At 39.2% G+C, this 22,872-nt stretch overlaps 1 protein-coding gene across 1 annotated transcript; it reads left to right on the top strand.

Annotated features, from left to right (window-relative positions):
• The first annotated feature begins 351 nt into the window (after positions 1–351).
• On the top strand, positions 352–22,872 carry GK5 (glycerol kinase 5). Its single transcript, XM_058812295.1, has 16 exons — positions 352–483; positions 1,549–1,642; positions 4,636–4,711; positions 5,128–5,221; positions 6,216–6,347; positions 7,354–7,429; positions 8,070–8,131; positions 8,219–8,292; positions 8,612–8,672; positions 9,781–9,907; positions 12,513–12,617; positions 14,957–15,042; positions 16,256–16,359; positions 17,679–17,738; positions 19,933–20,066; positions 21,141–22,872. Exons 1-16 carry the CDS (start codon positions 352–354, stop codon positions 21,275–21,277), a joined length of 1,554 nt encoding a protein of 517 aa, XP_058668278.1. The 3' UTR covers positions 21,278–22,872.

Below are 22,872 nucleotides of genomic sequence, written 5' to 3'. Positions count from 1 at the left end.
ACTTGGTGTTTAACTAAAAGCCCTTTTTTACGTGCATGTGGCAGATTTTTGTAGAGACTGCACAGACGAAACGCGAGGCTCCGCTTTCGTGTTCTTGCTGTGTCTGTGGGATCCAGGGGCCGGGGCCCGGCCCCCCTGGCCGGTGAGGGCGCGGCGGGCGGGGCCGCACCGCCCGCGCTGCTCCCAGGCCGCGGCCTGGCCGGCCGCCCCCGGCGGCGCCACCTGCCCGCGCGGCGGCCCCGCTGCCTGCCCGCGCCCATAGGCCGCACAGCGCCCGCCCCCGGCCGCCTGTGGCGGGCGCGGCCGCTCGGCCGCCCTCACTCCGCGCTCCGCGCCGGGCCGCGGCGGGCGATGCCGTGCGGGCAGCCCGACAGCGGGGCCGCCGCGGCGCGGTACGTGCTGGGGGTGGACGTGGGCAGCACGGTGGTGAAGTGCCACGTCTACGACCGGGCGGCCGCCGTCAGGGGTTCCAGCCACAGGAAGGTGAGTGCGGGCGGGTTGCGGGGTGCGCCCCGGTCCGGAGCGGGGCCGAGCGGCGGGAGCAGCCGGGGGCAGCACCTGTCTCGGGAGCCGGGAGGGGCCGAGCGTGCTCGTTGTGCCCCGAGCGCTTCCGACCTGCGGGGGGTGCCCGTCGGGGTTCGGCGTTCGCAGGCTCTCCGCCAGCTCGGCTGGTCCCGGTGCGCGGGCATCCCCTGGGGCAGGGCGGACAGGAGCGGCTCCGCCTCCCGAGGGGTGAAAGGAAACTCACAAACCCCGACCCCCGCGGCACCGCCGTAGCTCTCACCCGCCGTTACTTCGGCGTTCACCCCCTCCCATCCTTCCCGGTTGCCTTACCTTCGGTCGCTTATCGACTAATCTGTCTGAACAAAACCACTGTTGTTAGTAGGGCATAGCTGAGATTTGTATAGGATTTACGTTTGCACGCGTCCCATCATGTAACAGCGCTGTGTGAAGAAGTGTCAGCATTAGAACGTGAATTTCAGGCTGCTTTTGGTTAGTAGTGGTTGTGATTTTAGGATCACGGCAATCTCCAGAATTAACTTTTTTTACTGTTGCCTATTGCAATGAAAAGCTTGCAGCGAGGAGAAGTGTAAGAAGTCTGATGGATTTCAGAGATGGAAAGGGCTGCTCTCGGTGGAGCTGACCCTCCCTGGCGCTGGAAGCTCGTCTGACAGGTGATCCCTGCTCTGCTGTTCTGCCACTGAGAAGCTCAGAGGCACCGACGTCAGAATTAAGCAATGCAACAGAAACGGCTTTCTGAGACACCTGCTTTCCTTTTTGCAGCTCTGGAAGGGGTTTTACAGGTTCCTTTTTTCCAAGAGGTTGGGACTTCCTTATTTCAAGGGGTTTGAGCTTCTTTATTGCCCCGGAACAGAGGAGGTCTTCTAGAGATCACACACCCACGTTGAACAATGTTTTAAAAGTACACTGTTGTTTCTACTCTTACAGGAGATTCACAAAATGAAGAACAAAACAAAACAACCCAAAGCCAAATGTATTTGCTGATTTCTAGGGATCATAATAAAGCTATTTGTGTTTCCCAAACAGGTAGAATCACTTTATCCTCGTCCTGGATGGGTTGAATTAGATCCTGAAGTGCTATGGAGTCAATTTATTGGTGTAATAAAAGAGGCTGTACAAGGTAAGGGCTTAAATTTGAGAAATTATTTATTTATAAAAATTAGTAAATTTAGTTACTTGGATAATAAAACTATTTTTAGCTGGTACTGAAAATCATCACTGGGCACAGGCCTATAACATGCTTTAAGGCCTATTCAATCATTATGTAAATTAGGGTTCTTCAATTACCTTTTTCCTTTCATTGGGGCCAGATTAGATTTGAAGTAGAAGCAATGTGAATACTTGATTTATGCATCAGTGCCAGCACTTTGTGGCTCCAGCTTTTTGTATATGCATCCTTCCCCAGTGTCTGTTCCTCCAGATGCCGCTGTGCAGGAACAGAGAGCTGGCTTGTTCCCCTTCCAGTGCCCCATTGTTCTACCACCACTTTGTATGTATGAGTGAGAATGAATGCAGGATGCTGCAGAGCTGGGCTCAGTCGATTGCAACCTGATATTCCTCCTTTTCCCATTCAAACTTTAAGTGATTCTTACTGTCCTATCCTGTATTACTGTTCTTTTCTATTTGTACTTTAGCCTACAAATTCCTAGTGCTCCACACACTAAATACATACAACTCCTTTTTCTGACAAACCTCTGATGGGTTTTCCCCCTGCTTTTCTGGATGCTGCTCTAACCTAGTTCTTGCTCTCTACAACTTTCACAGCTTTTGTATTAATCTACCTCCAGTGTTCTGCCATCCATCCTCGATCACCTGTGCCATGTTGATGCTGTAAACCTGTCAACTGGACAGGTTGCCTTCCCACAGTGCCCCATCCTCCTTCGCCTGTGTGTGCACATTGCACCCTTTCATTCAAGTCATTCAATTCCTCCTGTTCAGCCCCTCTTGCTTGGTCTCCAGTGTTGCTCTGCCTTCAGGCTTGGCTCATGGCTAAACTGCTTGTCCCTTCCTTTGGAAGGCTGCCTAAGGAACAGGGAAAGTAAATATCACCAGGTGTAAACTGAAGCTGATTATTTTGGGCTCTTGGTTTGTTCTGTCAGCAGCCACAACTATTTGGTCACAAGAACAGCAATGCCACCTCAGCCCCCAAAGACCTTCCTGTCTTCCTTCATTTCCATTCTGTGGGAAAAGTCAGGAAGCAAGACTTTTCAGCTAGTTTTAAAAAGGGAAGATTTCCTTGTGGCCAAGCTGCACCCATTGTTGGCAAGTCATTTTTAAGTGGGTGTGTAAGTAAGCATAACTCAGTGCTGTCAAAAGAAACAGTGCCACCCCTTTTTTCCAGAGGTCTCCTAGAGCAGGGCAGCTTCCTGAGTGGAATCACTGTCGGGTTGTTTATGCCAGCAGAGCTTCACCAGTGTTTGTGCTGACGCAAGCGAGGGTGTGGTAGCAGGGGCAGGAATGAGTGTCTGGAAGCAGAAGGAGCACAGTGACACTGGGGTTTGCAGAGCTTATGGAGCTAAACGTGATTCCATACACGTGTGGATGAGCTGCTGCAGTTCAGTACCACCTGGTGGTGGAAACTTCTGGCTGCATGGTCTCAACTCTGTCTCTTACTGTGGCACTCCATCCAGAAGGCAGCTTAACTGAAAAATACCCATGTTTGTCTTTAGGTTTGTTTTTGTCTGTAATGGAAGTCAGCTCCACTTACGTGGGTGTCTCGAGAGTATGATAGCTAACACAGGGAAAGTGGTGGGACCATGCAGATTGTGGAGATGGGAAGGAGTAACACATGCCAGCAGTCCTTAGTGAGCTGTGAAAGTGCTTGAAAGCTCTGCCTTTGCCTGACAAAGAAATAGTGCTGTTCTCAGGCCACCCACTCCCAGGTCCCCCTCCTGTATCCTCCTGCTACCAGCAGCACTTGTGCAGGCAGGTGGAGCAGGTTGCCTTGTGAAAGCACTGGTTTAATTCCCATCTGATGGAGGAACTGATAGCACTGCTGGCAGGAATGCAAGGAGCCGGTATAAGGGCAGGGGCAGAAGCACAGGTAGAGTTGGGCAGCACAGATGTGCCCTTTGTCTGTGAAACCCCTTCTGTAATTGTCACTGAGAGGGTGCGGGGTGTAGAGTCTGCAGTACATGCTCACACAAATGAGCAACTTTGCACATGAAAATTAACATGAGAACACGTATGAGCAGGACCTACTTAACCTGGGACTTGTTCAAAGAGCTGGATTGAGAGCCCTTCAGAGTAACAGTACTTAGGACAGGGTGGGTAGACTGTAATTTAAGTGGAAATTTTTTAATGTGTGTTTTCTTGATGTAATTTTGCTTCTGTAAGTATGGCTGGAGGTAATTAGCAAGCTGACCAGAGTTGCTTTGAAAATAGCTATGGACATATTCAATTATTTACACTTATATTAGAAAAAATGTTCTGTAACAGTTACTTGAAGGTAAGGTTTACAGCAAAATTGGTGTGTACATTTTTGTACTTCTGACTTTAAAGTATACTTTGTTGCATTCAGTGGTACCTGATTTAAGTAAGATCTTTCTTAGGAATTTTTTAAACGTTGCTTAAGAAATATTTAAAGTGAGACATGTCATCAGAGTGATGCAAAAAGTTATGATGTATTCATATTTATCTATTTACTGCCTGCAGGATCAATCTAGTTTTGTTTCTTTATAGAAATTCTTTCCCTAAGTCTGTAAAGGTACTTTAATTGGGGCTTTTGCTCACATTCATCCATGTGAAATACACATTTTAATGGATTATGTGGACATGTGTCATCTGCCTGCCTGTCTCTGGGATTGTTCATATAAAGTATCAGCAGGCCTTTCAGAGGGTGGAAAGGGTCTGTGTGCTTTTGCAAAATACATAGGTTTGTTTATCTGCTTTGGAATCAATTGTCTGACTCAGAGCTCTCTAATGTTTCACTGCCCTTAACACTTAGTTGAACTATATGTAGCGATTTATATTCTCTTCTCATAAACTTTTTTCTCATAAATTACTTTCCTAAATAGTCCATAGGTTTTATAGTTATACTGAAGAAGTAATATTTTTCTTTGCTTCTCCAAATAAATTCTTTTTTTGTGATTGTAATTTATTTTTGGTTTTTAGCTGCAGGACTTCACATGAGGCAAATTGCTGGTCTTGGCATCTCCACCCAGAGAGGAACTTTCATCACATGGCACAAGTATGTATGTTGTGTATTCTTTAAAATGAATTTGTATTCATTTGTATTCATAGACCGGATGGCAGCAGGCTGTAGATGTGTTGAACTCAAAAGTAAAACTTGTCAAGTCACTCATGTTCTCTTGTGCTTGCACAGCCACACCTTAGAGCTGTTCAGAACAGATCGTGACTGTGTGGCCTTTTTGTTCTTTATGCATTGGAAGAGATGAATGCATATGTATTTTTAATTCTGGTGAGAAGTCTGACACTCCCAATGTCTGTATGCTAATTTAATAATTCCTCAAATCCACCAGGAGGATATGCAGTTATTATGTGAACTAACCTAGTTTGTTGTCCTGACTGGAAATGGAACATAATGTTGACTGTTTTGGGCAATTTGTGTTCTCTGGCTTTAATCGTTCAAATACTGTTTTTCAGGAAGACAGGGAAACCTTTTCATAATTTCATAAGTTGGCAAGACTTAAGAAGTGCTGAACTTGTGAATTCCTGGAATAACTCCCTTCTGCTGAAGGTAAAACTGCATTAATCTAGATATTGCTTGGATATATTACATCTGTTTAACTCTTATGACAAGTAAGGGCACTATATGGAATACTGCAAGTGTCCTGTTCACATGGTGAGGTGATGTGCTGTAGCCATCATTTAACTGAGCAATGAACATTTCACTGAGTAATATTGGCATGGAAGATAGTTCCAAGAAATAAAGTGCAGTACTGGTAGCCTAAAGTAATTATTATGGAAAAAGATACCTGTAGGTCTAAGGCTCATTTTGTTACTTTTTAGTCTGTCATATTAAAACATGGAATGTTGACACCACTACTGCATGGATTGTGGATGTAGTTAGGTCTGGATTGGAAGTGGTTTGGACTTTTGGTTTCTTGGCTTGTTTTTTTCATGTACCCTTTGCTCTGATTATCTATAGGTGATACATTTTATGCTGTTTGTGGCTTGTGCTTTGTACCTTTAGAAGAGAAAGATTTGTGCCAAGTCCAAAACCAGAAGTTAGTTTTCCTCTTAAATGGAAACTAACCAGCGCAGTCACAATAAGAAATTAAATTATAGGGTTTGCCAGTTACTTCTTTTGTGAAAACTTGATTAATGATTAAATTTTGGTAAATCTATTAAGTCATGATTGAGCCTGTCAGCTGTAAGAGAACTTGCCCTGGAATAACAGTGTGTAATGCTGCCATCCACATCATGCATTGTGCTCACAGAGGTGACCAGTGTTGGCAGTGCAGAGCAGTGGCTGTCAGTGCTCCAGCAGAAGGTGCTCAAGCAGCCTTGCTTAGAGCAGCTGCTCTTTCCTGTGGTGTGTGTTGCAGGAAGGCTGTCTGTTGATATGAACATCCTTACATAATCCTGCTCAGGGATCCTCTAAAGGAGTTTTAGCTTTCTGAATGTAATGTCAGTAGCTTTCATCTGTGTTGTCATCCTTTAAAGGTAATTGATCAGTAACCTTTAAAGGGCAAGATGAAAAATTGAGTAACTGTTTTCTTTTGAAACAGGTAATCCATGTTATTTTTACAGTGCTTCATTTCTTGACTGGGAATGATCGATTTTTGGCACCCAGTTTTCTTACTTTTTCAACACATCAAGCTTCCATGAAGTTGTCATGGGTTTTTAAAAACATACATGAGGTAAGCTGGAAAGGGAAAAGCAATAGATTTCTTAATGGCTTGCAACTATGAGGTGTTCAGGGCCAGGCTGGATGGGCTTTGAGTGACCTGGTTTAGTGTAACATGTCCCTGCTCATGGCTGTGGAGTTGGAACTCTTTAAGGTCCCTTCCAGTCCAGGCCATTCCATGACTCTGTGACTATTGGCTGTAATTGCTTCAGTTTTGTCTTGCTCGTTCTTCTCAGAAGAAGCAGGAAGGATTTTTTCTGTGTTAATGTTCAAAGCCTGTCTACCTAAATAGTAACTTACATTTCTACAGATTTCCCTCTCACTCTGGAAATGCGTAGTAGTAAAAAGCCTTCTTCATACATAAGCAACATAATAAAATCATCTTATTTCACTTGATACATTTATACAGTTAGTGATTGTACTTTGTTTTAAAGCTGTTTGCCCTCTGGTTTTGCATGATGATTTTACTTATTTTCAGTGAGACCTCTTCCCTTTCCATTCTGCATTATTCCAGAATGTTTTGCAGTTTCACAAATAACACCATACTGCACAATTCATTTTGCATTTTGGTGAATTGGAAAATGCATGTGGAATAAGTTGTGCTGGATTAACCTAGTGCACTAATGAGCCCTGATCTATGTGTTGCTATATTCATTGCTCTAATACTCACCATGCAGGACCTTGTTTTCTTTATCTACCACTGTTTCACCACTGTTACAATTGTAACTGTAAGTTTCTTTTCATAAGGCTATGATGCCCCTTCAGTGGAAGATCAATTGCTTTTATTTCCTTAGAAACAGCTGTAAAAAAGTGTTCTTATTTTCTGTTAGGAGCATGAACTTGTAGGATAATTTTAGTTAAATAGCCAACTCAGCCTTTTTAGAAGAAGAGTTTACAATCAGAGACTTATTTTCTGAGGACATTCTGATTTATCATGAAGACAATAATCAAAGAAATCAATAAATATTCTTCTCTTATTATACCCAGTTGTAATTTTTTATCATATATTTTTTTCCCAGGCTGAAGAAGCTGCCAGAAAAAACAACTGCTGCTTTGGAACGGTTGACACGTGGTTACTGTATAGATTGACTAAAGGTGAACATTACAGTTCCTCTTAAATATCAGTAAAACACACTGGAATCTAAGAAATTATGTTCATTACTTGTCATTTATATATCCTAGAATAGATACTTTTTTTGCAATTTGTGCTTTTGTATGTTCAATAAAAATTGTAATGTATTTCCTGTTACAAAAAGAACTTCTGAATAAATTATTCTTTGGGCCTGTTGGAAGGGAAATATTTATTCAGTGTAATCAGCCTTCTAAGAGTATAAGATTTAAAGAGGACTAACAGAGCTAATTGGTGTTGATTGAAGAAAAGTACCTGTGAAAGCAGAAGAACAAAGAATTGTTAAAAATGTGGAAGAATTACAAGTTTCTATTCTGAGTACTAATGCCTGAGAAATCCCATTATGACTGTGATGCAGTTGGTGTGGTGCTGTTGGCTGTTCTAGACAGGTTCATGAGAGGAAACAAGGTAATTAATGTGTGCACAGTGTAGTGAGCAGCAGGTAAAATCTCTGTGCTCATTGTATCACGGTGATTTTGCTCATTCACACTTGATTTATATTTCATGGGAGTCAGTGAGCTATTTAAATATCTCATTGATTCCCATGAAATATCTTAAATATTTGGATGTCTAAAAATCTTTCTTTGTTCTCTGTTTTCATGCTAGGTTCTGTGTATGCTACAGATTACTCAAATGCCAGTTCCACAGGCATTTTTGAGCCCTTTACGGTATGTGCTGTCCCAAAGAATGTCTCTGCTATTTATTGTGCTTCTCAGATGCTTCCTAATGTTTTTACTTTTTCCATTTCATTTCAGAAATGTTGGAATCCCACTTTGTGTAATCTACTTTCTATTCCAATGTCTATTTATCCACCAGTGAGAGACACAAGGTAACTATGAAGACATAATTAAAAGAATATTATAACTGTTAAATTAATTGCTAAATTAATTATGATTAATTATTAAATACTAAATATTCTGCACAGGCCAAATACTACACACGTACACAAAAAATATTTTTACATGTAGTTATACCTTATAAGTATATGAAGTCCAAAACTTTTTTACTATGTTTCTTAAAGTGATAGTTTTAATGTTTTGCTTAAAATAAGTCAGTAGCATTACCTTTTATGTGTGACCCAGACCCAAGCTGTATGTACCTAGATTTCATTTTTACAAAAAGGTCATTTTAATGTAATTTGTTTTAAGCTTCAACTTCGGATCAACTGACTCTGAAATATTTGGGGTACCTATTCCAATAATGGCAGTGGTAAGTGAAAATATTTTCTTACATCTGTGTGTTTATATTCTGTTTATTTGGCTTTGATTTAGTACTTGCTTCTTTCATTAATATTCTCTATTGATTCTCTGTGATTTAGCTACAATAGAATTGATGGTTGAATTTTTCTCCAAAAACCCAGTCTACAACCTTAGGGAGAAGGAGGAGAAAGGAGCAAGAAGGGATTTCTAGAGGTTGAGGTCCACTAAGGTTGTGTGGCCACATGATTAAATTCTGAATGTAGGACTCTAAACTCTGGTAATGTGTGTATCTGGCTTAAAATCAGTTGTTCTGTGTAAAGTTATGCAAGAGTCCATTCTGGCTTGACTTCAGTGAGACCAAACTACTGTAGGAGTGTTTGCTAATAGATCCACTTGTGGTACCTTCTATGCCTTTTTTATTTTTTGCTAAAAATTAGTGGCAAATAACATGCTCTTTCCTCAGTAGTTAGAATTTGGATAAGAAAACCTAAAGTGATGATTTGGAGCAAAATCTGCTTGAATTGAGCTAAATGAAAAAATGTCCCCTAGCTAACATGAATTTGTCTTGTTTTAAAGGACTGTGGACTAAATCTAGCTGTAAATTTACTGTTTCACCAATGCAAAAACATAAGTAAAAATATTTAATAACCATAATCATGGTTGAAAAATGGAGCACAGAATAATTTGGTAGAGGAGGGGTATCAAGGAGAAAAGAAGGCAAGACTTCAATACTTCAACTTTCTATTTGGAGAAAAAGGAATTCAGGCCAAGCTACTCTGTTCTGCTCCTTGGGATTGCAACTGCCTGGTTTATCCTTGTTAAATATTAAACCACAAAATACTTCTTTTGTTTCCATAATGTTTTTCAGTGTTGCAAGGAGTCCTTCAGATACTTCACACTGTGAAACTTGGTGTAATTTGATGCCAGTGATAAAATTGACTGTTGTAATGGCCTGCAAATGCTTAAGAAATTGTAAATGAGTCCTGTCTGAGTGCCCAGCTCCTGAGTGGTCACTTATATTCAGAACTCCAAAGTGTTTGCAGAGATATTTTCAAACCCAGCATTGCAGGTTGGTGGTGGGTAGCTAACTTGTCCCGTTGTTTTTGTTGGATTGACAGGTAGCTGATCAGCAGTCAGCCATGTTTGGAGAATGCTGCTTTCACCCAGGAGATGTTAAACTGACAATGGGAACAGGTGGCTTCTGGAATGTCAATACTGGAGAGCATCTCTTTGCAGCACGGGGAAGTAAGACTGAAGTTTTGGTTTCAGGGGATTTTATTCTTTCAGCTGTTCCTTGATAGCTGCTACTGCTGAGGATACACAAAAGAATAGCACAGAGCTGTGCTTTTCCTTCAGTCTATAAGTGTTCAAAAACAGCTTGGGAGTTCTTTAAGAAGGGAAGACTGTGGAAAGTTTGAATTTTGAATTCATTTTACATGAAGCAATGTAAATTTTGGTTATCCTAAAGTAAGCTTCTCAGGAAGAGAACTTAATTAGCATCATTAGTAATTATATCTGCTACCTGCATCCCTCCTGGTTTTTTTTTTCCTTCACCTGTTCTTCATAGCAGTATTGTACAGGATAGGAGAAAAAAGGGATTGGTACTCTGGCTTCTCACATCACAATGTTGCAGTGAATCATTGCACGTTCCTCCCCTTGAGCCCTTAAGCATTGAAGCACATGCAAGGAGCTAATGCAGGGTTAGAAGCTATAGGTTTTCTTTTAAAATGGGCACCCCAGTGTGTTTCTAGTGTTTAAAACTTTGTCATTCTGAACATCTGTGGTCTGTCAAGTAATTTGTCAGAGATAGCTATTTGTCATGAGAGCAAACACTGAAGATGACACTGAAGTACATTTGCCTACAGTCTCTCTCTGTCTGTCATATTTTTAAAGAGTTACTAATTTCAGGATGTCTGCTGCTTAAAATGGAGTGAGGCTGGGGAGGAGGACAGCAGTGTGATAAAGAGAATTTCACCAGCTCAAGTCTTGAAGGACATTGGCAAATACATGAGATGTGTCATGTATAGGCATTCAATTGAACTGAATAGCATAGGCATTCAATTCTCTATGAATGCAAATGCTTTTTATGCTAATTAATTATGTCATTATTATGATATTTTTACTTAGGAAATAATACGTATGTAGTCTGTTAAAATGTAATAGCAAAAAACTTGCTGTAGAGTTTTTCTGTTTAGCTATGGTATTCTGATAGGAGTTAACATCTAAGGCAGTGCTGTGAAACTTTTACTGCTTTAGGCTGTTACTTTTGTTAAAATTATTTTCCCTAAGTTCTCTGGCTGTTGTGGGGTGTGGTTAGTGGGACAAGTTAAGTGCCTGCCTTTCTCAGTGCCCTGGGCATGAAATGTAATGTGTTCAATCTTTAAAGCTGATATATGTATTTAAGACTGCAAGATGAATCCCTGCAGCATCCTTGTGCAAGCTATTCATTAGCTGCTGTTCTAGTTCCTGGTCTACATTTAGCTCCTACATATAACAGTTCAAAAAAAAGAAAAATAAAGTAGTTCCTTCAAGGCCAGCCTGTCTCACAATTCAATGATGGAATCATGTTGTATAGGTTTAAAGCTCCCTCTGGTAGTCTGAGGGTTCTTAATACCTCTGGTCATGCCAAGTGTCATGGGGATCCCTTCCCTAGAGGCAGGGTTATGTTACCCTGCTAGAGACTCTGGTGTGAGCATCCTTAGGGAGGCCACATGATGTCTTTGTCCCCAATTAGCTGCTTTTCTTTAGGATCTTCAGCTCAATTAATTTTTTGGGCTTTTTTCTTTGTGGCTTTACTTTTAGTAAGAAGTAAAGATTTCAAGGGACACCTGCACCAGGATGATCTGGAGTTTTATATATACACACACATTTCCCCTTCAAGAGACAAGTACAGACTCTAATCAGTGCTGCTGATTGTTCCTGCAGTTTCACTGGGACTCGCACACAACTCATTTGGACACATGCAGGCAAGCTGGAAATGATTCTGTGAGGAACACAAACATCAGCAAAGTCACTTTGAGAAAGCAGAGAGAGCCCCTAGATCCTTGTGGTGCTTTTCTGGTCCTTGTAGAGGTACAATGGGACTTGTTTATCTTTGTTGCATTTTCCATGATCTCTGAGTCCTCAGCAGGTCTCCATTAAGTATGGGCACTTCCTTCACTCCAACAGTTACTGTGCCTGATTGGGTGAGGTTGTTGCAGTGACCACTGACTACTGGGCTTCTTATCTAGTGACCTGAAAAGCCAATTCTCTAGCTGAAGTGTAGGTGAAACTTGTTTTCTTTTTTGCTTTCTGTTTGAGGAAGCATTGCATATTAAACAGGGAATTTAAAAGTACATCACTTTCATCCTCTTCTGTGAATAAGATCTGTGCTCCGAGTTTGTGTTACTTTTTTTGTGTGTATATGTCTGTTTCAGTTTTGTGTTTCCCATCTGAGAGACAAGCCCTCATGCTTTATCTTTTGGGGGAGAACACTCTTCCTTTTTAGAAACCCTTGGGGAAAGTTGGATGGACTTAAATAGAAAAACACTGATAAATTTTTAGGTATGCACGATTTCTTATATAAAAAATAAAAGGCACAGATAGATCTTCAGTTTAAAGGTGTTTTTTGGTAATTTGATAGCAATTTTTTAAGTTAACTTTGGTCTAACAACCTGTTACTCTGTTCTCTTGTTATCCCATCACTAAAGTTTTAAACAGTATATTTAACCTCTACCAGTGACTTCTTTAGTTTGAATTCTACAAAGAAATTGACATTTTCTAGGTGGGTTTATTGTGAGAGATGTTTGTGTATGTTATTCTGGAAATATTTATTTTAACTGAATGTTTTGTTTCCTGGAAAATAATGAAGGTCTTTATCCACTGATCGGTTGGAAGATTGGGGAAGAAGTTGTTTATTTGACCGAAGGCTCCATATCGGACGTTGGCACTGCCATAAAATGGGCTCTGGATATAGGTAACTTCTGTCATTTTACAGAGGGTGACATGTATAACTGCTTAAGCTGTTTTATGGGTTCATAGTTGTGTTACTGGATTTGATTTATTATTCATAAGAAAAGGAAGTAATCTTCATGCTTTGGACAGCAGAAATGCAGAGTCTTTTTAGTAAGCAATCTACTGAGGGTGTTTGCTGCAGGGAGTTGGGTTTGCACAATCATCTGCAGTCTCTACCTCAGACCATCCTACCTAACTAGGCTTTTATTTTCCTGAAACATTTTACTCCTCACTTGCTTTTGAGAGGGCTTGAGCAATACATCTCATAGCTAATAACAGGTTTGATTTATATGAAAATAACATGAAGAACTTTGCAAGTAACTGTTGCTTCATGTGGAAGTAATGTGCCTTTTGGCTGTTACTATTTTGTAATGAAAGGTTTTGCATTCCAGTTTAATGACAGACTATGAAAATACTAGCTATGTAGTAGGTGATGTTCAAACTTACTGATTGTTTATAGAACTACTGTTCTCAGTATTCTAATTCAAGCTTCAAAATTTACTTGACTTACTTAGAAACAGGGTATTTTTTACTAGGATGAGAAATAAGTGATTAATGTCTCAAACTTTGGACTGTCTGGGAAGGGTTTTCCTCACCACAAGATTCCACATTTCTCGAAGCTTTAGATGCATGTGTACATCTATGTGCTCTGGTATGTGCCCCTAAGGGTTAAGTGTGACTCAGATTGGTCCTCACATCTTGATCCAACGTTTGACTAAGCCTAGAGAGTAAAGCCACTAGGCTTTGGAGGAAGTGACTCAGTTCAGTACACAGTTCAGTGCTGCAGACTCCAGTGTCAGTGCTACATATATATAAGCTTGCTACTTCAGATTCTGTAATTAAAATGGGTAATTATCCATATGGAACTTATCTGTACTTAAAATGGATATTATTGGTATACGCAGAAGTATAAAGGATTTTTAGCTAGTCAGTAGAAAAATGATCATGACCTACAGTTGCTACTGTAGGAAAAAAAGGGGGGGAAGTTTTAGAGATGGGATAAATGAAAGGCAGGCTGCTTTAAACTCTGTAACAAGTAAGGCCTTTATTTTCTGAAAATATTGTTGCAGAGAAGCAGAATTCAGAAACTTTTATCAGCTTTAGAGAATGGAAAAACTTTAGCTCTACAGAAGGAATTGGGCCAAAACACAAGGTAAGCTAATGGCCTCAATAAGGGTGGTGAGGCCCAACATGGATGAAGATGAGACAAAATAGTGGTAAAGGTTTGGAAATAGTAATTTCTGCAGCAAGGCAAACTTAATTTAGTAGACTTCGTTTAGTGGAATCCTATAACTTCTAAGAATTTTTAAGAAGTAGTAGTTTGTGGAATTTCAGCATGAAGTCAGTCTTAGTTACTTTTTGATTTTCTGTCCTGGCATAGAGGTACTATGTGTATAATTCAATAATAGCAAAGACATCAAGAAGAAAAAAATGTGATTTAGATTTATTAGTCTGAGCTCAGTAGCATCTATAGTTTTCCCACAAATTCATAAAGGTTACAAAGGTAAATTGAAACTCCTGATAAATTATCAAGATGGACTTTTCAAAGGTAAGTTGAGCTAGATTAAACTAATTTACCTTTAATAGGAAAAGTCACGTTTTTTAGACAAGAAAAAGCAATATCTCTCATGTACAGAAGACCTCTAATTTTCTGTAAAATCATGTTATGTGGCCACATAAGGACATAATTTCTTAAAACTGTGGAAGAGGGATGTTAGTACAAGAGTTTCATGTGGGTGACGAACAAGCTAAAAAGAAATGTCTGTAGAGTTATGAAAGGAGTCATCTGGCTGGACAGAGAATAAAAGCAGTGTTTATCCAAGAGGCATTATTGTGATAAGAGGTGATGTATTACCTCATGTGTCACTTGTAAAGATACTAAGAGTGCTGATAAAATATGGGTATTAAGGACTTTCTCTGTAGTTGTTAGGTGGTTGGACTGACAGTAACAACATGGGGGGTGGAAAATAAGTTCTATGAATCTAAGGTTTTAGCACTCTTAGGTGCCATTATCATTCTTAATTCCCATTTATGTCTTGAAGATAAAAAGGCTACAGCACAGCAGATAGGAGAGGATCCTTTTGAGTTTAGTCTTCATCTGAATTTGGGATTCAATAATCTGAGTTTCGGATTATTGATGTGACTGGTGGACATGAAATAGAGAAGAGATTGTCTCCCTTAAAACATGTAGTTTGAAAACATTTAAAAGGAGTAATCTGACTCTAAATGTTTTTTCTTAGTGAAACAAAATGAAGAAATTGAAGGAAATAATAACATCCTACCACCTGTGTATCTTTACAGAACTTTTCACCAATGTAGATGAAACAGCAGAAATGGCACAGAGTACTGCTGATTCTCAAGGTGTTTGTTTCATTCCAGGTTTTCAGGTAAAAGTATTATTAATAAAATCAAGATTATATTTTAATAACCCAATTAGAAATTATTTTTTACATTTTAAAGGTAATAATTTACATCTTATCACGGTATTTATTCTGTACTGTTGAGGTTGTTATTGTCTGTTGCTCATCACAATATGTGAAGGCCATTGTCATATCAGAATGGTTAAATGCCATTCCTCCCCTTGAGAAAAACCAAATATGAAAATCAGTGATGAACAGATAGACTGAATTATTTTCCCATAGTAACACAGACAACGCCTGCACACAAAACAATGACACAAAACAATGTCACAGCTTTTCTGCAATGAAGGGCAGAGCTTTCATTGAGACAATACTTCTAATCACTGTTACAAAATAATTTATTTTATTCTGCCTTTTTTCAAGGTGTAGATTTGTAATTCATCAGAATATTTTATAGTATCTAAATATTAGCAAGATTGCAAGTCCTGGTGTTATGAAAAGCAAAGATAATACTGTAGCCCTTCCCTGGGGATGATCTAGCTCAGTATAAGAGATTTCTCTCTTAGAAGTCTTAGTAACTGTTTGGCTTCAATGATACGAGCTTATCTCAGTGTGTTGCTGAAAGTTTGAATTAAGCAAGGTCAGTTTGATCATTCCCAGGACTAGTGGTTTTTTATGAAGAACCTTAACATCTTTACCTTACCTTTGTCTAAGTTCTGTGTGCTAATGGAACAGAGCAAAGAATTTTATTTATTCTTCAGATAGCCCAGCTTCCTTCAGTGTCACTGATAACAGGCTGTAGTATACATCAATAAAAGGTATTATTGTCCTTTCCAGTATTAGTTTTAAAAGTCAGTTCATCTTTTTTTCAGGAGTTCAGGAGGGGGCATGTGTGAAATCTTGTTAGAGAACAGCAATATGAGTAATATGAGTGTGCCCTGTCCTAGACAATTGGTGTACATTTTAAATGTATTTTAAAGGGAAATTGTGTGGATTAGTCTTTTCTAGTTTGTTTTATTTGGAAGAAGTCACTTAAATGTTTTGCTGTTGAAAGAAGCAATTTAAACTGTTTGCTGAGTAAGCCAAAATAACACTACATGCCTCTTACATATTGTTTTCAATTTTCTTCTTCCACTGCTGCCTGTAATTGTCGTAAGTTATTTTTTTCTTACTCTTTTACTTCTTTCACAAAAGCCTACAAATATTATTCACTGAATTCATGGTGACATCTTTTCTGCAGGTTTCTGGGGATGACCCATATTTATGTGCCTCTTTTATGGGGCTGAAACCTTCCACTAACAGGAACCACCTTGTTCGAGCTATATTGGAATCTGTAGCTTTCAGGTACTGCTTGCTAAATTATCTGACTTCTGTTTTCTTATCTTTGCTTTTATTTAGATCAGCAGTGTTAAGTGGATACATGGGCTTTTGCAGTTTGTACAATACATATACACTGGAAAGGAGTTTTAGCTGCTTCCTTTTTTTAACACTTTACAAATAAATTTTTGTATATTTGTTAGTTTAGAGTTTTTGTCATTAAGTAACCATATCGAGATTCTTAAATAATGTTGTTTTCTGCATGTTTTGAAAGTGTTTTCTGTTTAAAGTTTGTCCTTCCTCACCTGACAGTGTTTTGTCAGAAACCGTAGTCCTCTCCAGCTGTGTTTAAAGTATCCTTGAAGCTGAAAGTTTTATATCAGCTTTTGTTTAAAGTTTGAAATTTTGGTGTTTTATAAAACAAAGTAATAGGCCTCTTAAAAGTTTTAAAATATGTGAATGGACAGCAGCTTCCAGATCTGTGAAGGCTAAAGATGTCACTGCTGGTCACTGCTGATGCCACATCAGTATGTCACTGCTTTGCCATCCCCCAGCATGGATTGAGCCTGGCTCACATTGTGCTGTGGCCAGTTAGGGAGCACTGATTGATTCCTTCCATGTAGTCAACAGCTTTGCTTTTGATGCCTTAGAGGCATCACTTTGGGCTTAAAAATCTCCTGCAAAGAGCTCAGAAAAGATGTCTGGAGCAGGACAGTATTCTGAATTGCTGCAGCTGGTTTCTAATGGATTTTCCTTCTGCATTATAAGCCTGAACATGAGATGCTAGATGTAATTTCTGAATTAACTTATGGGTGTCTTGAAAAGGATGTTAAGAATTTGTCTATCTGATTCAAATACTGCATACAAATAACTGGGAAAAAAGTAGAGATCCTTTTTGTGTAGATTTTCTCCCATTAAATGAAATGGTTTCTGGAAAAAGTCAGCTTGGAGGCTTCAGATATTCCCCTTACAGAATAACTGGATAAACTCCAGTTAGCACTGTTGGCCTACTTTCCTCACTCTAAGCCACTTGTTACACATCAACAATTGCATCTCTAGAAACCTATCAGTAACTTTCAGTGGGGAAAATGAACCTTCTACAGTGACTTGCTATAAAATGGGCCATGATTTAGCCATACTTTGCCTTTGCAACAGTGACAAAGACCAAACATCAATTTCGTTGGCTTTGGGTTTTTCATTTATGCATTCTAGAAATGTTCAGCTATTGCAGCAATTCTAACAGAACTGAGGCCTTTCTTGCCTTGCATTTATTTTCTGACTACGCAGATACTGAAAACACTTTATGGGATATATAATGCTTAATTCAACTAAATATTTTTTTAAAGGAACAAACTGCTTTATGATATCATTGTGAGGAAGGTGCACATTCCTCTTCGAACTATTCGGTGAGTTCCCCAGAACTTTTAAATTCAATATGTGAGAGTTTGATTTGAAACAGGTTTGAACTTCATTATGCATCTTCTCTTACTGTAAAAATTCTGCTATTTAGAAGTAGATGATTTCCAAGTCAAATGTTAATGTAACTTAAGCAGCAGTAGAGTGTACCCACAGCTATTGGCATTGGTGATGGTTAGTGGGGGAGTAATGAACTGCTCTAATTATTAAAACAAAAATTAAAAAGAAGGTATATCCATGTTTTCAGGTAGCACTACAGTGCTTATAGCAATGCCTACCACAAAGGTCATTCTACCCTTTGTCATCATTCTTTCATACTGACATTTTCTGTGCTAGGTCTTTCACATGCAATTTTTGAAGACTTTGGTTAGAACTGGTTCCTTTTGTGAGGGAAAGAGAGAGATTAGTTTTAGACATCAGTTTTCCTTTAATCTTTGAAGATCTATATCAAATTTAGTGAGGCAGCTGTAATCCCTAGAAAATGCTTGCACATTTAGCTGAATTAAACATTGCTGGAAGACCACATTTCACATTTTGGTAGGGACCTTCTCTGAGCACACGTTGTCAGAAGCTCCGGCCCTCTGAGGCTCAGAAAGCTCTGCAACAAAATTCCTTCCTCGGGCAGCCAGGGGTCAGCATGGCACTGCAGTCAGGAGCAGAGGTGAGCGTTCCCATCCCTCCTGTGCCTCTGCAAGGAAGGCATGTCAGAATCAGGCTCTCAGAGGGAAAAAAGCAAGAATACAGAAGTGGGAGGAGAAAAAAGTTTCTGCTTTCCATTGCGTATTGGGAGAGACAAGGCAAAGGTGAAAAAACAGCCAGGATTAGGGGTTTAATGAAAAGATGAAAAGTACCAGAACTTTGATTACTTAGGAAGCTTTTTAACATAGAAAATTGCATCAAAGAATTGAAAAGTCACATTAAAAGTGCAAACTCTTAAAAAACTCTTAAAATATGGGAATTATGGAAATACAAACTAGGGAGCATTAGAATTCTGATTCCATTTACCTTGCGAAATAAACCTTAAATTGTATGACCATGTTATTTTTTATTCATGGATATAAAATTGCAGTTTTATATAGTGTCTGTATTACTTAACTAAAAGCAGTAGCAATTTAGCTTGTGGATTAAATATTAAAACATAATGAGACGCACTCATTATGTGTGTGGGGTTCTCAGTAGGGTTGCAAACTGCTCTGCCATCCTTATGTCCACACATCTTTTGCATCTATCAATTACCTTTGATTTTTTGTTGTTGCTTTTATCCCATAAACTTATTAATTTCTTTTTTGGCTGTTTTCCTGTATTCCTTGTTCCTTCCTGATTTCTGGGCATTGTTTTGATTAGTCCTCAACAGGTTTCTGTTACTTCTCTTTGCTTGTCTCAACACCATCAAGGAAAGCTCAGAGAAGGAGCCCTCAGTCTTAATCCACATGTCCTATAACTAAAGAGTTTTATTACCTAGCACTTTCTACAGCAATAAACACTAGAGGTCTTCTCTGCACCACATTTGATAGAACAGCAGCTCCATACATGGCTGGTACTGGAGTACAAGAGCATAATGAATCTATCTAGGACATTTCAAAGATTGCATTTTGTTAGACTTATTTTATTTGCAAGAGTAATTACTTCGAAATCTCAGATGATTAAAGACCAGCACTGATAAGTTCTCGTTTTCCCCATTAAATTGGTCTCAAAGCAGGAAAATAGACAGATGGAAGCCTCATTCTGAACTTCCTCTTAAAAAGAAGCAACTGTGAAGGCATTTTAGGTAACTAATACAAAGATTTAGTATTGAGGAGAACTGTACTTTTCCAGATCTGAGAACACATGAAAGGTTTGTTTGATGTTGTCATATTGTGGTGGTAACTGTGTAAAGGATCTGTTATAAACCCTAATATTTCAGCCAAGATGATGCATAGTTTTAAAAGACAGAACTTTGAGAGCTTTTGATAGAGTCCTGTGTCCCTGTTTGCCTACCATTCCTCTCTAAGTTTATAAACTTCTTTTTTCTTTTTTTAGCACCTTGTTCTGTCCTCTAAATTTACCCATAAAGTGGAAATGCATTTGTGCATGAGTGACAGGAAGATTCATGCATAAGTGTGAAATACCAAACGTTGTTTTCTGAAATGCTGGCAATAAGCACTTAACACATTTTTTTAACTACTTCTTCCCTTCTCCCTGTAGAGCTGATGGAGGTGTCAGTAATAATAGTTTTGTCATGCAGATGACATCAGATTTAATTAATAAGAAAATAGAAAAACCTGCAAACACAGAAATGTCTAGTCTTGGTGCAGCTTTTCTAGCAGGCCTTGCTTCAGGTACGTAGACATCAAAAATACTTTTTTCCCCTATATAATGCATGTTGTAAACACAATAGAAAAGAGATCACACAAAAAAAAGGCATAACTTCAAATAATTGTAACCCCCCCCAAAGGATTACTTTAGCCATTTTGGTAGGAATCTAAGGTAAATGGTGTTTATGTTTCTCTGTACAATACCATTAGAAGGATGTATTGCTAGAGAAGAAAGGTGAGCCCTGTCTTTGCTGCCTCCTCTTCCTTGACTCAGACATTCCATGTCCATCCCCATACTGGTGCTGGCTGGGGAAGGACCCTGTGGCCAGGGAGCCACCGTGCTCACCTGCAGCTCTGTCACTCCCACTGAGGCTGTCTCCTGTGCTCTGTGAGCACTGCCTTTATCCTCTGAGGCTCTCACAGAAATGGAAGTACAAAATTAATTATTAACAGGAAAAACAGCTCTACTCACACAGAATTGTTTCATATTGTTAACCAGACTGAAAGCTATAAAGTGTTGACAGTTTTGCTTAATATGCACCTACAAAACATGTTTTTGTTGAAGTGCTTTGATCTGTAAATAATGCAAATGAAGGTAAAAACTATGTGCTTCAATAAGACTTATTCAGCAATTAAAAGTGCAAGAAAGCTGAGACCCTTGATAGACAAGAATGATTTAATAACATCAATTGATATGAATCTGTAACACCAGCTGTTTCTTGCTATTGATACAATTTTGAAGACAGTAGGAAAGCAGCTAAGTCTTGGTTTCTGTGGCCCTTCTTCATTGAGAAGGACCTGCAACCAAAAGCACTTTGTGGATGAAACCTAAGGGAGCTTCAATGTACCAGAGCTGTTCTTTGGAAACCATCCCAGTTAAGCAGATGCGCTGTTGTCAGGATTCCAAACAAATGGATCCTACTGGAAAGGATTTTCACAATATTAAAAATATGCTTCTCTCTGAGAAAGTTGCTGGTAGAGTAAAAAGAAAAGTTGTCATTATTTCTTACTGTGTTTCTGCTTTGGATCTCTCAGATTAAAACAACTCAAAAATAACATATTTGCAGTTGAGCTGGAGAATGAATTTTCTATTTATAGGATTTTGGACAGACAAAAAACAACTGAAGAAGCTGAGGCGAGTAGAAGCAGTGTTTGAGCCCCAAAAGGATTCAGAGGAATACAGACCTGCTATGGATGCATGGCTGCAAGCAATGAAACACTCACCACACCGGTAGAAATTTGTATTTTAATTTTAGAAGAATTAAGACAGTTTAATCATATTTTATAACATCTTGACATGAACAGGACAGTAAAAAACCATAACTGAAATTTGTGATGGTGTATTATAAGTCGTGTGGTATTTCAGTTCCCCCCCTGCTGCTGGATTATTTACCATACTGTACTGAACCTTCCCATCATCCCTGTGGCAGCTGTGGTCCAGCTGCAGCATTTGTGTCCCTTCAGTGACCTCCTTTGGGTGGCCCAGCTGCTCAAATCCTACCATGTACTGCCCATGGGCCGTTCCAGCTGGGATGGGTTTTTCACTGAGCAGCTCCCCTCCCTTCAGATCTTTAAAATCTTGCTTGTGTTCATCATCCAGGAAGGCTGAAAGGCACATTGACTCCCCTAGGCATTGCTAAGAAACAACATGATTGTTGGGGCTGGGTTGTGAGGAATTCAATCGTGTACAAAGACATTGTTTGGCAGTAGCCTGTTACCACCTTTTGGTTGACACTGGGTGCTGTGATCACATTATTTGTGCACTAGATCAAGATGAAATACAAAAGCAAATAGGCTTTTAACACTCCATTTAAAAAATCCAGGATTTTTGTAGCTGATACTTTGTAGCTAGCTTGTAGCTTAATTTTTAAAAATTTTATAAAGACCAAAAGTAATTTTATCTGCAGTGGCCAGCACAGATACATTAAAACTAGTTCCAGGTATTCTAACTGGTAAATATCTGTACTGTTAGTATCTTCAAGGCCATTTTAAAATCCTATTATTAATAGCTAAAAGGGAGTAAAAAGTCTATTTTTGATGCTATAAATTACTTTTGTATTTTTTAAACGAATAAAATATAATTAAAGAAATGTGTAGTTAAATATTCTTATATAATTGCTTATTTCAAATACTTAATTATTGTAATTTTCTCAGGGTTATGTGTAAATCAGCTTCCAAAATGTAAAATGATTAAACATTTTAATTTCATAATAATACCAAGTTCAAGCTGTGGGTGATTTATTCCATAGACACTGGAGATAAGAAATGTTTACAGATTTAACATCATTGAAAGAGGGCTGAAGAACTATAATTCATTTTCTTGTGCTGATACACAGAAGGTCAAATCAGACACTATTTCCTTAGTTTCCTTCAACCATGTACCCTGAGTTGGAGCATCTCCTCTAGCTGTGTTCAGCCTCCATCTCATTTACTTGCCAGCCTTAGCTTAACGTGCCATTTTTCTTGTTCTTCTGTTACATTCTGCCCTTCAACCTGTGCTACATCTTGGCAATTTTCTTTTCTCGGGGTATCTTTCCAATTCTCCTTAACCTTCTTTAATGTGAATCCTTAAATGAAACACAGAAGTGTGTCTGCTGATATCTAGTAATATGCCAGGCTGCAGTGCCAAGACTCCAGTATTAAGTCCTTCAAAGAGATTCCCTCCACTCCTCCTCCTGCTGTAAGGTAAGATTCTGCAGTTACAGGATATGTGAAACAATTGGTTTGCTTTAACACCTGTATTCAGCTTGGGATTTTGCTCTGCCATCGCAAAGTCACTGCTAAAGAAAATGCTCATCAGCAGGAAGGCTCTCTCTCTTCAAGGCCAAGA

Source organism: Ammospiza caudacuta, chromosome 11 (assembly GCF_027887145.1).
Source record: "Ammospiza caudacuta isolate bAmmCau1 chromosome 11, bAmmCau1.pri, whole genome shotgun sequence".
Classification (NCBI taxonomy): domain Eukaryota; kingdom Metazoa; phylum Chordata; class Aves; order Passeriformes; family Passerellidae; genus Ammospiza; species Ammospiza caudacuta.
Note: the sequence above shows the minus strand (reverse complement) of the source record. Positions and strands in the feature narration are given on the sequence as shown.

What these genes read in the sequence shown, in the direction of transcription:
- GK5 (XM_058812295.1), top strand. Translation starts at nt 352, where the DNA reads ATGCCGTGCGGGCAGCCCGACAGCGGGGCCGCCGCGGCGCGGTACGTG. An exon ending in ACTGTATAGATTGACTAAAG is followed by an intron (nt 7,430 to 8,069) that starts GTGAACATTACA and finishes TTTTCATGCTAG; the next exon opens with GTTCTGTGTATGCTACAGAT. An exon ending in CTATTCCAATAATGGCAGTG is followed by an intron (nt 8,673 to 9,780) that starts GTAAGTGAAAAT and finishes TTGGATTGACAG; the next exon opens with GTAGCTGATCAGCAGTCAGC.